The sequence below is a fragment of the Lethenteron reissneri genome, chromosome 43 (assembly GCF_015708825.2).
Source record: "Lethenteron reissneri isolate LAM-NWPU_2019-01 chromosome 43, ASM1570882v1, whole genome shotgun sequence".
NCBI lineage: Eukaryota > Metazoa > Chordata > Hyperoartia > Petromyzontiformes > Petromyzontidae > Lethenteron > Lethenteron reissneri.
The window spans coordinates 2,606,738-2,623,442 of record NC_083821.1 but is presented as its reverse complement, the minus strand read 5'-3'; the positions used below and the strand labels follow the sequence as shown (position 1 = coordinate 2,623,442).

The window sequence follows — 16,705 nt, the reverse complement described above, 5'->3', positions numbered from 1 at the left end:
TAGAACTCGGCCAGGTGCTTGCTCTAAGGTCTTATAGTTCAATGGCCCTTTTCCAGTTTTCCTCGGTGACTTATGCTTGAATTCGCTAACTATATATTCTCTTTGTTTACTGTAATATTGTCTTTTATTGACCCAGTTTGTATTGTACTCTTATATATGTTCTATAACTCGTTGTCCTCAAATGAAAGTCACTATTTAAGACCAATATAATTTTTTTCTGTCCAAGGAGTCAGAACTGTTTCGTCCGTGCAGATGTTTCACATGTACCGATCGTTTGGGTCGCCCAGCTCTGAATCGACAAAACGCGTGTGGTTCCAGCTTTTTCAAAGGTCCAGTGCTCTGGCGATGCAGCAGCAGATGTCCAGTGCACAGCAGCAGCAACAACAGCAGCAGCAACAGTATACCTTGGCCACTGCACAACAACCACCGCTGGGTAGGCGCCCGCACACCTGTGCAGGACACTGCAATCGTCTTAACGTGCGCGCCCGCTCGTTTGGATTGCAAACACGTTTGCTTACTCTTGCCGCCTCGCGCTCCTGTTGAACAGATTGGAAGTTTCTGCGCATGTCGCGTTGTGCGCAGTTGCAACCTAGACGGCTCTATTTTGCTACTTTGCCCTTCATGATGCAGCCTCTCCTCCTCTCCTTCCACCAATGCCGATATTAATTTGATTCAAATGTAATATTAGATTGGTGGCTATCACAAAGGGAGCTTTTGATGCAGCTAGCTAGCAGAGGAAGTACCATTTGTGCTCTTTAATTTGTTGGAAAGAGAACATGTTAATACTGTGACTAGCGTAATTTTTTTCACAAGCCAGCATTTCCAGCCGTATGCACCTTTTCTTCAAACCAGTACTGCTGCAGTACAAGGTCAGCATGCAGGGACCGGCTTAAACTGGCGAAGACGTCCACTGAATTTTCACCTCTGGCCAAGCGAACATTAGAGGGGGAAGAGGACCTCACTGGGTACTCAACTTGCCAGCCTGTCGTGGGTTTCGCCGCGTGGATTTTTCAGTGTGCTCCGTTTCTGTGGTGTTCCCTTGGTAGGCATGTTTTCAACTGGCCTCGCCCCCGCCTTCATCCCCAACCCGTACATCATCGGTGCAGCTGGTCCACCTGGCTCTGACCCTTACTCATCGGGCTTGGCTGCTGCCACCCTCACAGGTAACCTTGCGTTCGTGGCCTGCCTGCTATATCCCTGGGCTTCTTGTTTGTACGAGTGTGTATCAATGAGGAAAACGGCCTTCTGGTATTATGTGTCTGTGGCATTTCGGTAGTGTGTTTTTTTTTTATCCCCACATTTTGCTGATAGTTGGGAGACATTACATAACCAGCGGTTGGAGGCATACAGTTGTACAACTGAAAATGTTAGAGCATCAGCAAGGTGTTTATTTTTTTGGTTGTACACGGAGTGTTTAGAGACGACTGAAATGTATTGTGTGAAACTACAATATGGTGACAACTATGAATCTTTGCAACGTTTACAAATCAGTTGTATGGTTGCAATGATCCGTGAGAAATTGAATTTTCACAAAAAGTGTTCCTACGAGTATGATACATGTGAATGGGACACTCAACGAAACTGGATCGCATTCATTATACAATCCAGAATATAGTTTTTTTTGTTAGATGGGTTAGATTTTCGTGATCTAACCCCAAAAAACCTCTGGGTAATTTTGGTCGCAAAAGTGTACGTGTTGAACTGTCATTGTTCCATATCAGCCAGATTCCTAATTTAACGCAATAGATGTTTCTATTGCATTAAATGCCACCAATTTGTGAATGTTGTCATGATTCATAAAAAAAAATTATTTGGCCATATATCACGTTCATAATTGGGGGTTTAAAAACCTTTTAGAGGATAACAAAACGACAACGTTGACGTTAACCTTCCCGTTTCTTGGGCTGCCGGATGCAGGTCCCACTGTGGTTCCCCCACAGTACTACGGCATGCCCTGGGGGGTCTACCCCGCCAACCTCCTGCAGCCACAGGCGGCCGCTGCCATGGCCGCCTCCAACAGCGGCAACCAGCAGGGCAACCCGGGTCAGCCCAGCCAGCAGGTGAGCCCTCGTAGTCTCGTGCGCGTGTGTCTCGAGCAATGGTTGCCCAGCGGTGTGTGAGCGTGCTGCCGGCGACCCGAGTTCAATTCCTACTTTTGTGACCAGTAACGCTGGCGAATACTTTAAACTGTCCTGGGCCTCCCATAGGGGAAAAATGAGTGCCTGGTACAGCGTGTCAACGTCAGCACTGGGGAGACAAAGGGGACCGGCCGTGATGTTCGCCACTCTTCCTCTTGTTTGCCATGCCGGCCTTCACTGGTGCTTTCTAACAGCTCTTGTCATGGCAGTCTCTTAAAGGCTATACAAAGGGAGGAAAGGGAGTGGTTTCGTGACGTGAAAACCATCTTTGCGACATAAAAACTGACAAAAACGGTGTTATTGAAACGATAAGTTCACCGAATTATCAGCTCTATATGTTGTATACATCTTAACTATTTTTCTTTTACATTCAAACGAGAGTATCCAACTGGAAAAAACACATTCTTGTAGCCACGGTCTTAATTGCCACACAGGCCCTGCTGCAATGACTGACGTGCTACTTTCATAATGAAGGCTTTTGGGTTAGATCGCGTAAGTATAAATGTGTCGCAACCCTCCACCACCCGACACGGCCAATCAGTAAAAAAAGTGTCACGTTAACAAAACGCCAATTAGTTACTTCTTCAGCCCACCGGTGTGTTTGAAGGGAGAATCCACAACGTTTAGAATTTGAGTACGACTTTTCGCTGGCAATTACATCCAGCATCTTCAGACGATTTGCTAGAATAGTGAAGACATCCACCTGCTTCCGGTCTTAAATAGTACAGGATGACGTCATCATTGAACCCCCATCAGGTTTACGAGATCAGAGGTGGGGAGGGGTGGTTGCGACACATTTATTCTTACGCGAACTAACCCAAAAACCTTTATTATGAATAATACTGGTCGCGAAAGCCTACGCGTTAAACTGCTGTGCAACTTTAACGTCGTGCATGCGCGTGTGCTTTTAAAGATGCTGAGGGCTGGGAGTGGCCAGCGACCTATGACCCCTAACCAGAGTCCTCAAGGCCAGCAAGGGGACGCCATGGGTGCAGTGACAGCTGGACAAGCTCTCGCCTTCGGACCGGGCCTCACCACAGGCGTACAAGGTGCGACGCGCACTCCTTTATCAACCCCCTCCAACACTTACTCAAACTCGGGAGTGGCTGTGTGCGTGCACTCGTGCACATACGTGTGTGTCGACATTAATGTTGATAAAAATGTGAGGGTTCACCCCTTCACTTCCCCACGTAATCTGATGGGTTTTCACGATTTTGGGGTCAAATTATTTAATCCAATTATTTAGTTGTCTTTTATTTTTCCGTGTGAACTCCCTCGTGGGTACTACCTGTCTTGTTTGTACTGTAAGGTTATCTTTTTGTGTTGACTTTCTAGTACTTTTCTCAGTTCCGCATTATTTATCACATTAGCCTAAATTAACAAAAATATTTGCGTACAAATTGCATGAGTTGTCAGACACACGATGCGATGTATATATTGTGAGCGTAAGGAGGAGGGGGAGGTGTGGATGCATCATCTGAAAGAAGTTACCAAAGTGGATGAGCAGGAACACTAGGAGCGAATGGAATGACACGATTGTCTGCGTTGCATTGACACGCGGCGCATGATGGATGGTTATGATGATGGGCATCTACATGATCCATTGATCAATTTATTTTGAAGATTTTATAATATATGCATTGGATTATACGTAGGAAAATAAACTATGTAAGATCTGTAAGAATTATACGCAAAAGCTATGCGAATGTTACTTTGAAGCAAATTGAGCCAACAAAAGCTATAAACAAAACGCAAATGAACAAATTACAATTGAGAATGTCAAAAGAACAACAAAGAATCCCAAAATCGACCCCTGAATTTGTTAACGATAACATCGAATCGCTGAGGAACGGGGGGGGGGGGGGGGCGGAGCCGCTCCGTGCCAAACACGGGCTTGTCGCTCGCCGTGTGCCCGTGTAATCACCGAGCTCGCTGCCCCCAACCCCCACGGCACAGGCTACCAGGTGCTGACGCCGGCGTACTACGACGCGTCGGGCGCGCTCGTCATGAACCCCGGCGCGGGCCGCTCCAGCCTGGGCGGCCCCGTGCGCCTCATGGGACCCACGCCCGTGCTCATCAACCCCTCGGCGGCCGCGGCCGCTGCTGCCGCGGCAGCTCAAGCCGGTAAGACACCGGCCCCCCTCCCCCCCCCTCGTGCCACAACTCCACACTACCGCCCCCTTCACGCCCCTCGCACCCCCACGACCCACGTGGCTTGGAGAGTTCCTCATCTCACAGTAGATTGACAACGTTTATATTCTTGGTTCTTTCGGTAAAGTCACGTAGATAGAAAATAAAAATAACATTTTATTTAAAATAAAAATAAACCCACGACTTTTCGATCGCAACACAAGCGGTCTTCATCAGGCGGAGAGAAAAGAGGGGGAAAGCTGCTTATATAAGGGTTTCCAAAGTGAGTGGGCGGGGGACGGGAGCTGGGAGGAGGAGGGCATTGCTTTACATTGTTTCGCATGTAAAGAGTAGCACAGAAATGGTTTCCTATCTGCATGTATTGATGGTTAATCTCACATGCAAGAGGAGATGTAGTTGTTTGACCAGTGGTTCTCAACTGAGGGTACGCAAACCCCTAGGGGTACTACGTGGCAATGTCCCAGGGGGTACGTGAGGGTGATTTATAAATTTGTGAAATTATGTCACGCTTGAGAGTCCTTCGTGAATAATCATGAATGAATCTGCCAATATAACATAACTACAATGAAATGTAAATCCTTATCGTAACCTAGAACGATATAAAATACCTTTCTAACTCATTGATTGGAAACAATGCGGTATCCAAGAGTGACCAGCGAGTGCAAACAAATAACGGCACACGTGCAGGGTGTCCACCGAATTTGTTTTATTCCCTTGCAGTTACTAGCTAGTTCGAATACCTAACAAAATGTGTAATTGGTTCAAATATTGATGTTCATTATTCATACATTCATTTCTCAACCATGTAGGGTCAGACAGTTGCCAAACAAGGTTGAGAACCACTGTACATGCAGACACTAGTATAACGGCTCCTATCGTCCACATATTTGCTTATCCGCTCACAACGTCCGACCACATCACGGATGAGAAGATTTTTTCCACCGCTTTCACAACTTGCTTCGCACGCGGCAGGCGGTGGCGCTGGTGGAGCCAGCGGTCTGGCCGGCACCATCAACGGGCTGTTCCGAGGCGTGGGCCTGTCCAACCAGCATCACCAGCACCACCAGCAACAGCAGCAATCCCAGCAGCAGCACCACCACCAGCAACAGCAGCAGCACCAGCAGCAACAGCAGCACCAGCAGCAACAGCAGCAGCAACAACAACAACAGCAGCAGCACCACCAGCAGCAGCAGCACCAGATGAGCAACGCGGCCGCCGCCGCAGCGGCCGCTGCCGCCCAGGGCCACCCGTCGGCGTTCTACGGCAACCACGGCGGCGGGATGGGAGGGCCGCTGTCCAGCCCGTCTCAGGGAGGTGCCGGCATGTCGGGCGGCGGGGGCGGCGGCGGCGGCGGCGGCGGGGGCGGAGGATCGCTGTTCTCGCCCGGCCCGTCGCCCGGCGCCCACCAGCTCGGCAACGCGGGTTCACCGCTCGGGGGAGGGTTCGGCAACCACAGCGGCCCGACACAGGCGTCGCTGGGCGCCAGCATCGGCTCCGGACTGGGCTTTGGCAACACCGGTCAGTGCAGCCACTAGAAGCTTCAGCGTTTGTCAGGTTTTCCTGCTGGGTGGTGTTGCGGTCACGGTTTATGCCAGAATTTGTGGGATTGGCAGTGCAGTTCAGATTGCCAGGAGGTGGCAGTAAAGCAGGGGATTCTTGAATCCATCCGCGCAGAGCTTTTTTTTATTGTTTTCATGTCGTAGGTACAGCCCCTCTTGTGTGTTGATTAATATTTTTTTTGGGTCAGATTTTTTTTTATCTAGTGTGCTCTCATGTGCCAAACTCCTTTACGGAGTTAGTTAAACATCCCAATGCAGGATCCTCGTGAACAAAGTCTTGAGACTTGAAAGTTTTCCTGGATTAAAAAGGTCAATTATTTAAATTATTTCCAGTTAACTGGCAACAGATTTTTTTCAAGTAGAAGGTATTTTCTAAACTCTTGGTTTAATTGCTTGCCCAGTGCAATTGGGTAGTCTTTTACAAAAACATAAACGTAAGTAATTTTATATCTAGAGGGGGCAAAGAGCACGGTCACATTATGCAAAAAGTCCTTGAATATTGCATGCTTAATAGCACATGATGCCATTTGCATGTATTTTAGAATGTGGGTTTGCAGTGAAAGGGCCCAAACTTTATCCATTAAACCCTTCTACGGACCTCATTAATATTCATGAACGTTTATTTGCCTATGTCTAGGGATGGAAATACTGCGCGCACATTAATATTCACGGCGACGTGCCCTTTAACGAGGTCGCCGTGCGTAGCGAGGTGCGTTCATGTCTTCCGTGTCGGCCCGACTTAGTTTTGCGAGACAAACCTGGCCGTTGAAACGTGGAGCGCCAGCCCGCGCGACGTGAAGACATATCGTTCCGCTATATCCGCAGGCACGTCCGCCGCAAGCGGAGGGCCGCTGGGGTTACGACGTGACTCGCTGGGCGCAGCCCTAGACTATAAGCGACCCAGCAGCAGCCTGGCACCTATCGGGCAGCCCTTCTACAACGGCCTGGGATTCTCCACCTCGCCCGGACCACTCGGCATGCTGGGAGCCAGCCACGGACCACCCCACTCGCTCACTCCGCCGCCCTCGCTGTCCATCCCCTCGCATGGATCAGCGTCCAACCTCAATCTTGGCTGGTCGCCAGCCTTAGGTGAGTTTGCCCGCCTCTGCGCAAATCCGCTTTACCTGCGTACGGCTCGTGCCCACATAAAACGTTTGTTGTACTGCGTGTATATGTGCTCGACACAATTGGGTGCTGCATGGCAGGTGCCTTCAGGAGGCAGAACAGCATGGATTTGTCTGGTATTATATACACGGAGTTTGAGTCATTACAAATTGTTTTTTTTTAGAGGGCATGATCTGACGAGGAGAGCGGAGAAAACCCGCTCTTAGTGGTAGAACTGACCACTGAGACAACAGCTTCTGCCAGCTATGAGTCGCAAAGCGATAGGCATTGAGCCAATACTGCTGAGTGTGCAACACTGCATACTCTTAGCAGGGCTTGCAGGCCATTCATCACCCATTCATCGCGGTGAATTGACAACAGCTTCAGACACGGCCGTAGTAGCGACGTTGAGCCAATGGCACTGCCAAACCCAGTAATTTTTAATCGATGGACTTTTAAAGCACCACTGGCGCCTCTCCAGGCGACCCTGGCATGCGGACTCGTGCCAACCGCCGCGATCTCCTCCCCAGGGGGTCTGACGAGTGGGAGCGGGCGCTTCGTGTCGGCGGCGCCAGGTGCCGAGGCCAAGTTCCGCAGCTCGGCCGGCATGGGCGTCGGCGTGGGCTCCGCCTCGGCGCTCTTCGGTAACTCGGGCAGCCAGCTCTTCCCGACCCAAGCAGCGGCCGCCGCGGCCGCCGCCGCCGCCGCGGCCGCCGCGGCCGTCAGCGGGGGGAGCGGCAGCGCGGCGGGTGGGATGTGCGGCGTGGGCGGCGGAGCTCCGGCGATGCGGTTCCGTTACTGCGGCGGCGGCGGGGCCGGAGGTGGCCCTGGCGGTGGCGGCGGCGGCGGCGTCGGCGTCGGGGGAGGCGTCTGCGGCGGCGGTGGCGTCGGCGTCGGCGGCGTTGGAGGGGGACCCGGCGGGAAGATGGACGGACTGAACCCTGGTCGCAGTCGCCTGCTGGAAGACTTCCGCAACAACCGCTTCCCCAACCTGCAGCTGCGAGACCTCACGGGGCACATTGTGGAGTTTGCTCAAGACCAGCACGGCTCCAGGTGAGGGTGACACCCCACGGCCAGGAATGCTGTGAAGGCCACGATGTACGAGGGACATTTTACGGCAAATCATCGCTGGCAGCCGTCACTGCCAGGGCATTTTGCTGTGAACGGTTATGGCAACTTGGTACGGCAATCCGATTCTGACAGATCTATCTACCCAACGAAAAATGTGTTTTTTAAATGTGGTTTGTGAACATCAATTGATTTACAGAACACACATCCACGGGTATTCATGCGACCGTTGTCACATGATTGGAAGTTGTCCTCATTTGTGGGCAAAAGTATATTTTTTACGATAAAAATATCGCAGTAACTTTTGCCGGTGGTTAGCTGAAACCAAGAAATAGGTAAAATGATCATTTGCTGATTTATTTAGTCTGGGCAATGAATTAAAGGTGCTGCTGCATTCGGGCATGCTTCCTCTCGTGTGTGGCCGCCACAGTCATATCTGTATCCAGTATCATCAGGCTCATGATGACGACGTGTTCTGGTCTATAGCTGTGGCGTGAGGGCCTTGCATAGCGCTCTGCTCCTCCAGCAGCCGAGTGACCAATAGATGCTCCACGATCTGTCTCACACCACAGTTCCGTGTGTCGGTGTCATTCAGAGTAGCCGGCTTCCGTTTGAAGCAGATTTAGATTGACACCTGTTCCTGCGGGAGATGCTCGAGGGCGTGCCGGATCACTCGGCACCCGTACATCTGCGGCGCTAGAGGCAGCTGGAGGATGTGTTGTCCTTCCCCCGCACCTCCGATTAGCACGGTTGGCTACGTACGGTGTGAAAAGGAGTTCAACGTACGTGCATACGTAGACGCGTCCAGGTTGACCGATGTCTCTGCACCAGCGACGACGAGGTGTTCGGCATCGGTCGGCGCGCGCTTTGACGTCCGTTGCTATTGCGTCGAGACGTCGCGCCTGTTGCTTGCTTGCTTGTCCGCTCGTCACAGTTTTGTTCATTCACCCCACCCCCTCGTCTCTCCACCACCGCCCAAGGTTCATCCAACAAAAGTTGGAGCGCGCGGGGCAGGCGGAGCGACAGCTGGTCTTCAATGAGATCCTGCAGGCCTCCTACCAGCTGATGACCGACGTCTTTGGCAACTACGTCATTCAGAAGTTCTTCGAGGTGAGCAGTCGTCGAAGGGAGAGAGAGGCAAGAAAGATCTCCGTTTCATCATTGTGGGTTGCCATCGTTTGGCCAAAATCGGCGAGGTTCCCCCCCCTCCTCTTGGCAACCATAAAAACGGTAAACAAAAACTGTTGTTGAAGGTATAAGTTCACTGAATTATCAGCTCCATACATTGTATTTATCATATTTTTTTTTACATTTAAATGAGCTTCCAACTAGATAAACATTCAGAAAATACACTCCCAACTAAAAAGAACAGCAGCAACCAATTAGTTTTTCAGATTGATCTTCAAGTTTCTCGCCTTAATGTCACTACAAATGAAAATCCAATAATGCCACTCGAGGTCCTTTCCCGCCCTCTCGATCCCTTGTTGCCTTTCCCAACTGCCCTGCTGACATCTGCCTATTTGCCCACCTCCCTCCCCCACCCCCACTACCCACCCCCCACCTTCCCGCGTTACTAGTTTGGCAGTCTGGAGCAGAAGCTGGCGTTGGCACAGCGCATCCGTGGCCACGTGCTGCCCCTAGCGCTGCAGATGTACGGGTGCCGAGTGATCCAGCGTGCCCTCGAGTCTCTCCCGCAGGAACAGCAGGTATCAATGACATGTTTAGGGCGCTGACACTTTACCTGTAACCAAGTGTGGAAAGGCTAGATTCGGAGTGGTGTCCAGAGGTCCTCGTCGAAGAGGAGCAATGAAACGAACAAGACTGTTAAGCTGGGTCCACACCGGAGCAGTCCATCGTTTGACACCGCTTAAATTGCTCGCAATCAACGCAACTTAATTGCCCGCAGCAACCGGTTATTTGATTCTTCGCAACTAGTTGCAGGGACGTCCACGTAGAAGTCTCGCAGTCCCACGCCTACATCTGGCAAGCCCTGGTGGTCACCCATCCTAGTACAGTACATCCTAACACTGACCAGGCACGGCCTCGCTTTGGGGAAGATGGTCATTGGCGTGTACAATACAATCGATATGATTTCTATCATGGGACCTTTTTGCCAGTATCAAAGTATGATGATATTAATTGAACAATCAATGCGTTGTGATATGTTCAAGTGCCGAGCGGTCGTCATTATCTGGCGGAGGAGAGCAGCGTTGTAAATTGCGCCTAATGCGTCTTTGCGCCATGCGGGCGGTGCAGACAGAGATGGTGGCCGAGCTTGACGGACACGTGCTCAAGTGCGTCAAGGATCAGAACGGAAACCACGTCGTTCAGAAGTGCATCGAGTGCGTGCAGCCGGTGGTGTTGCAGTTCGTCATCGACGCCTTCCACGGACAGGTAGGCTCGCCTGTCACGCGTGAGTCTGTCCGGATGTCGTTTTGGAAATCGGGTTAAGTGGTGGGCCAATGTTTTGTGGGTAATGGTCAGTCCTTAAAGTAGATTCATTTTTAAATCCTTTATATTAAGTTCGCTTGCTTGCTTACGTGCTTGCTTGCGTGCTTGCTTGCTTACGACTGTGCAAATCTTTCGGTCGTTTTTTAACCCACTTCCCGTGATCCAATCGAGCTGACATTTTCCACACAGACTCGTAGTGCGAGACAATTAATGTTCGTGAAAAAAAATTCCCATAATTTTACACTTTTTAGGCAAAAAAAATTATTTTACATATATTCAAATAGAACTCATTCATGGCTTTGGCTGAACGTCATAGTGTAAGAGCCCAGAGCGTAACCCCTCCACAGGCCGTGGCGGAGTAGCGCAGTTGGTAGCGCCCTCGCTTCCCATGCCAAAGGTCGCGGGATCGATCCCCGCGTCCTCCACAGGTGAATATATTTTTTAATCCTTTATATTAAGTTCGCTTGCTTGCTTAGGACCGTGCAAATCTTTCGCTCGTTTTTAAACCCACTTCCTGTGATCCAATCGAGCTGACATTTTCCACACAGACTCGTTGTGTGTGACAATTAATTTTCGTGAAAAAAAAATCCAAAATTTTACACTTTAGGGAAAACAAATTAAATATTTAATTACCAATTGCTTAATGGTGGCAGACAATCATCTGACCCATAGGTGGCAGCCATCTCAAGCCAGAGGATGAGAGGACTCTAGCCGCCACGCATATAAAGGATTTATAGTGAAAAACTTTGTTTTTACGGGTTTACTTGTTAGGTAATGGCTTTTCAGAGAAGGCAATGACCTTTCTGCAGACTTGGCAATGGCCCTTTCGAGCAGGCTACTTCAGAAACCTACTCTTTCTGTAAACATAATGCCTGATTGTGTAGCACATTTTAAGTATCATCAGTGAATATACAATTCAAGGAATATTCAGTCACCAAATCAAAAAACATTTTATAAGGCTGTTCAACACACAATCGAAGCTTTCATCAATGAGAACGATTATTGAAAGTAACAATAAACGTTACAGTCCCCTCTAGTGGTGCAAATGGGCATAACGCCCGCAACACGCGCGTCTTTAACTTCTTATCGCGTCTCTTGAACGAAGCTTCAAGCTTTGCGCCTCGCAGCTCCGGGACAGAGGGCGTTGGGCAAACGTACAAGCCTAACACAGGCTCTCTATGTCAAAGTTTTGCTCGCTCTGCGTCTTTTAATAATACGTGGTACCGATCGGTACGAAAATTCTGCTCGCTCACAAAAGGAACGAACTAATTCGTCCTCGTACACCCCCCCCCCCGTAACTCCTCGCTGGATCCGCGTGCGAAGGTGTTTGCGCTGTCGACGCACCCGTACGGATGCCGCGTGATACAGAGGATCCTGGAGCACTGCACCCCGGAGCAAACTCTCCCCATCCTGGAGGAGCTGCATCAGCACACGGAGGCTCTCGTGCAGGTGGGAGCCCTCGCCCATGAGCGCAACCGTCGGTTGTTTCAAATATTCCTGTGGGTGTGTGTGTCGGCGTGTGCCGTTCCGGCCTTCATAGGTGCTTGCTAACAGCACTTGCTCCCCCACTTTTAAGGCAATACGGGGGATCTTTGTGTAAGTGAATAACATGTTTAATTCGTCCATAATGAGAGGTTTTTTTTCCCTGGGTTAGAGCGCGTAAATATAAATGTGTCGATAAACCCGGCACCACCCGACACAGCCAATTAATTAATAAGGTTCGTCACCTCAACAAAACGTGCCAATTCCTTATTCGTTCAGCACACCCGATGTCTTGTTGAGTAATCCCAAAAACACAATTCGGTAATTACAACCAGCCTCATCAGGCGACAGCCAGAGTTGCATATCGCCTGCTGTGACGTATTTTAAATACACACACACACACACTGGAAACGTGGACACTGGACATTGCTTACTATTCTTCTCCGTCTCCCCCTCCACGTTTAAATCTTCGTCTTCCCCAATTTGCACGAGGTCCCCAGCCCGGGATTGTTTGTCCCGGTGACGTTCTGTACCCCATTGTTGGAACTTTTCGGTGTGGTATGCCCGGGGCTCACGTGTTGTTATCAAATAAAAAAAAACACGCGCAACTTAGTGAACGCTTGCTCGCAAGTGACAAAAAATGTAATAACAAAAAACCTAAAATGCCGCAGCTCACGGTTTTTAACATTGAATCGCGTCGTCGCCGGCAGGATCAGTACGGCAACTACGTGATCCAACACGTCCTGGAGCACGGGCGGCCCGAGGATAAAAGCAAGATCGTGGCGGAGCTCCGGGGGAAGGTGCTCGCGTTGAGCCAGCACAAGTTCGCCAGGTACGTTATGGCCCGCAGCTAAGCAGGGCGGCCCGCACCACCACCGCGCTGCGTCTGACCTGTTGACCAAATCGCAAGGGGTACCGCGAAATTGGCTACTTTGTGTGCGCCACGTAAAAAAAGGAGAACGCAGCTTTCGTGGAATTTAAGACACGCATGGGAGATGTTTAGCTTTCATTGTATCCAATTGGGCATCGATTTGCGACCAAAAATATTTTTTTTTTACGCTCGTGATAATGTGCGTTGAAGTTTGCGCGTAAGAATGGATTGTCGACAGATGATGGAAATATTCAGCTTAACTGCTAATAATATATTTAGGCTAACATGTGAAATGATAACCTCACTAACAAGACTAAAAACGAGACAAGACGGACGTTCTTCAATTGTATCTTTCCATCCCAAATGCCGAGGCTTGTTAATTACGCCTTGTGTCCATTGTAAGCGTTTGACAAAATAATACGTAGAAACAAGGAAGGAATAAGCATATGATAGCAATCTATCATGCATGTTAGAAAGCATTACAGAATACATGCAAGTGCATACATTTTCCCCAATACGTATTCAATTATCATTGGTAGCAGTATGTGCTGCTTTGGAATCTCCTCCCAGAGGCTGTTCTTCCAAACTCTCATAACCTTGCTCAATGAAGGCAACAAATACATTCTTAACTATTACAAGTGCAACACTACTCTGTCTATGGGACATTTTTGCCAGTATCAAAACTGATTAAAAATAAGAATAGTCTTTATCACATTCTGGCTAGAAAACAGGAGGTGTTAGGATGTTCAAACACCACATAGATACCTTTTGGAGGGCATCACGTCTGCATTAACCACACATACTTATGGCAAAACATGCAAATAAACATGCTCTGATCATGTATGGCATTGTCTTTGAAACGTATTGACCGACACCAGCAACAGCCTTCTCCATGGCCTTGTCTCACCAGTGTCAGACCAGAGAACACCAAAAGGCGAAACAGTACAGAGACAATTCAAGAATACTTATAGCTCGGATTGAGCAGTGAATGCACGCTTGATGCCTTGCAAAAGTTATCCGGTGTTCGAACGTCTTTCCACCTGTTTTATTGCCAGAAAGTGTTAAACCTGTTCATAAATGTTTTGAACAATGCTGTTTATTTGGGTCTCTGGAGCCTGTGCTCAACCCACCGTGATATAATAAACCAAAAAAGACGGGACCGATAATTAACAACGTTCAATTGGGATTCCTCCCGTCGGCAGCAACGTGGTGGAGAAGTGCGTGTCGCACTCGTCGCGTGCCGAGCGAGCCATGCTGATCGAGGAGGTGTGCGCGAGCGGCGAGGGCTCGCACGGACCGCTCTACGCCATGATGAAGGATCAGTACGCCAACTATGTTGTGCAGAAGATGATCGACGTTGCCGAGCCTCCGCAGCGCAAGATCCTCATGCACAAGGTGACGGGGCGGCGGAGGTTTTTGAGGGGTTAGGGTCGAGGGAGGGCGGGGGGGTTAGTCTGTTGCTGTCCGTGTTCAACAGAAAATTAGCGCCTTTAGGAAACGGTGGCAATGCCTGGGTCGATCGTCGCCAGCAGTCGTCGCCAGCAACGTATTTAATACAGCAGCTGGTTAAGAGAATGGGGTTTGGACGAGGCGATGGAAAGTGGCTTTGGTCAACGGCGCACAGCCTTGGATAGTCACGTTGGCATCTGTCTTGCGACTTGATTGTAAATTGGCTAAGCTGCCCACTCGGTGAAAAGGACGATCGTATACGATCAAATTTTTGCCGACTAAATTTTTTGCCCTACATATTTTTCCCCGAGTGCATCCACGGCATGAAGGTCTCCGAAGGTTTTGTTGACCGGCCGCCGCCCCTCCCCCACCTCTCCCTGCGCTTTCCCGTGTGCAGATCCGGCCCCACGTGGCGACCCTGCGCAAGTACACGTACGGAAAGCACATCCTGGCCAAGCTGGAGAAGTACTTCCTGAAGAACAGCGCCGATCTAGGGCCCCTCGGCGTGCCCACGGCCAACGGCATGATCTGAAACAGCGGCCGCCACCCACCCGTCGTCCCCAGCACCCACCCGCCATTGCCCACTCTCACGGGGCTTTATTCCCAGGCCGAGCAGGTGAAAGGGCAGCCTTTCTTTTGCTCCGTCCTGCCTTCACCGTCGACCTGTGAGAGAGCTCATTAGAAAGGACCCCACTCCCCCCCTAAACGTCCCAGTGTAAAATTAACCAGTGTGTTACTTCCCGAGGTAATGATTTTCCTTTCTGTACATTATTATTTTTTAATATAAATAACCATCACCAAGACAAAACCTCTCTTGGTTCTCTTACTCCTGCCCACTCGCCACGCGATTCCTCCCAAGCGGCTGCGGCGGAGTTTGGTTTTTTAAAATCTCTCGCGCGAGCGTTTCGTCGGCACCAGCGCCGCGCGTGTTTCCTTTCTTTCACACGCCGGCGGTCCTCGCCGCTTGACCAATCGGCGCCTCCGTGTAGAAGCCATTTGTAAAATAGGTTTGTACATTACATTGGCCCCCGCATTGGGCACTGAAGGAGACGTTTAAATCTTTAACCCACTCAGAGTTTGCCCACACAAACGGCCGCTTGCGAGGGCGATGCTCGGCGCGCCACTCACAGCCTTTAAATTGAGTAGCGTTTAATTTTACCCCGCGTTAACCTGTAACTAGATTGTCCATTTTTTCATAAGTTTGTAAAGAAATTTTGAGATTTGCAGTACAAGTTTTTAGTCGTAGATTTGCGTATATTTGAGGTTAAAAAAATTTGTACAAAAGCATCGGTTTGTGGTTTATTGTAGTGTCCATAGTGAGAAAAAAAAACACAACATATTACATAGTTTGTGAATTGCTGTACATAACAAAAAGGCCAGGAGAAGAGTGGGTGTTAAGTGGTTCCTTACATGTGCTAATGTCCAGGGAAGCTGACTCGTGTTAAATGTCTTTGTAAAACTTGTCAGATGTTTGGACTCGATTTTTCAACAACAGATAATGCATATTCACGCGGTCTTCAACGAGTGGTCTCTCGGCTTCTCCCCCCCCCCCCTTCCGTTGGTTCCCGGACCACCTTGTGCGAGTTTCACCCGAGCGTCGTCTTGTAGTTGCGGCCCCCCCCACCCCCACTGCGTCTGCCAACTCGTGTCAGGCCACAACCGCGCGTGGCCGCTGAGGCCACACCGATTTCGCTCGACAGCGTGGCCATTCGGACTTCGTTCGGAGGGCGTCGATTGAGTCGTTTGCATTTTTCGAAGACTTTTACCACCTATCGCTGTACACGTGTAAAGGTTCGTGTGGTGTGTGTGTGTACATGTGCGCTTGCCAAGCATACATATATATTTATACGTATACATATGTATTTTTTGGGGAGGGGGGCACGCGTTCGCCACCGACCTTTACGGGGTTACTTTGACCACCACAAGCCTTCCGTGCTTGCCTTCTTGAAAACATGGGAGAAGAAAGAAAGTTTGAAAACGAGACGACAGAAACAACACGTTGCGTGTAGTCGCGGGAGATTATAAGAGGAGATGCGTCGACCTCGGACATTGGATTCGTTGCGAGTGACGACGAACGTGTGTCGCATGTTCTGCATCTTTCCACACCGCAGCCCCGAGCGGTGCGCACAGACATTGATTTGACCTCAAAAGGAAGTGAGGGATTTTTAAACATTGGCTTCTTTTTGTCACCGGTGGGTAGAGGAGGGGGAGGGCAATCGAACCCAGGGGGTGATGCATGGTACTGCGTGGTTTCAGTAGTAGCAGCTTTTTGCAACTTGTGAGGGTGTTTTCTTATTTTTTTGTAATTCACGGTTAACATCCGGAGAAGGGGATCTCGCTCTGGGCTGTCATTGTCATCATCCAGCATCTCGTTGGAATGACGACGCCAATTCTTTTTTTCCCGTTCCACCCCTAACCCCCCCCCCCCCCCC

General features: G+C 49.8%; 1 protein-coding gene across 15 annotated transcripts in view; it reads left to right on the top strand.

Moving 5' to 3' along the window:
* LOC133353345 (pumilio homolog 2-like) overlaps positions 1 to 16,257 on the top strand; it is a 38,340-nt gene extending 22,083 nt beyond the window's left edge. For 8 of the 15 annotated variants that reach the window (XM_061569510.1, XM_061569509.1, XM_061569505.1 and 5 more), the window contains 15 exons: positions 316 to 433; positions 1,047 to 1,163; positions 1,918 to 2,060; positions 3,052 to 3,187; positions 4,095 to 4,262; positions 5,262 to 5,807; positions 6,674 to 6,937; positions 7,483 to 8,005; positions 9,001 to 9,130; positions 9,598 to 9,727; positions 10,269 to 10,414; positions 11,795 to 11,920; positions 12,664 to 12,785; positions 14,027 to 14,219; positions 14,671 to 16,257. In XM_061569510.1, the coding sequence (XP_061425494.1) occupies positions 316 to 433; positions 1,047 to 1,163; positions 1,918 to 2,060; positions 3,052 to 3,187; positions 4,095 to 4,262; positions 5,262 to 5,807; positions 6,674 to 6,937; positions 7,483 to 8,005; positions 9,001 to 9,130; positions 9,598 to 9,727; positions 10,269 to 10,414; positions 11,795 to 11,920; positions 12,664 to 12,785; positions 14,027 to 14,219; positions 14,671 to 14,805 (2,997 nt within the window). In that variant the 3' untranslated portion in view covers positions 14,806 to 16,257. The remainder of the gene's footprint in view (positions 1 to 315; positions 434 to 1,046; positions 1,164 to 1,917; positions 2,061 to 3,051; positions 3,188 to 4,094; positions 4,263 to 5,261; positions 5,808 to 6,673; positions 6,938 to 7,482; positions 8,006 to 9,000; positions 9,131 to 9,597; positions 9,728 to 10,268; positions 10,415 to 11,794; positions 11,921 to 12,663; positions 12,786 to 14,026; positions 14,220 to 14,670) is intronic. The other 7 variants (XM_061569515.1, XM_061569513.1, XM_061569503.1 and 4 more) reach the window with 5 other exon arrangements.
* The last annotated feature ends 448 nt before the right edge of the window (positions 16,258 to 16,705 follow it).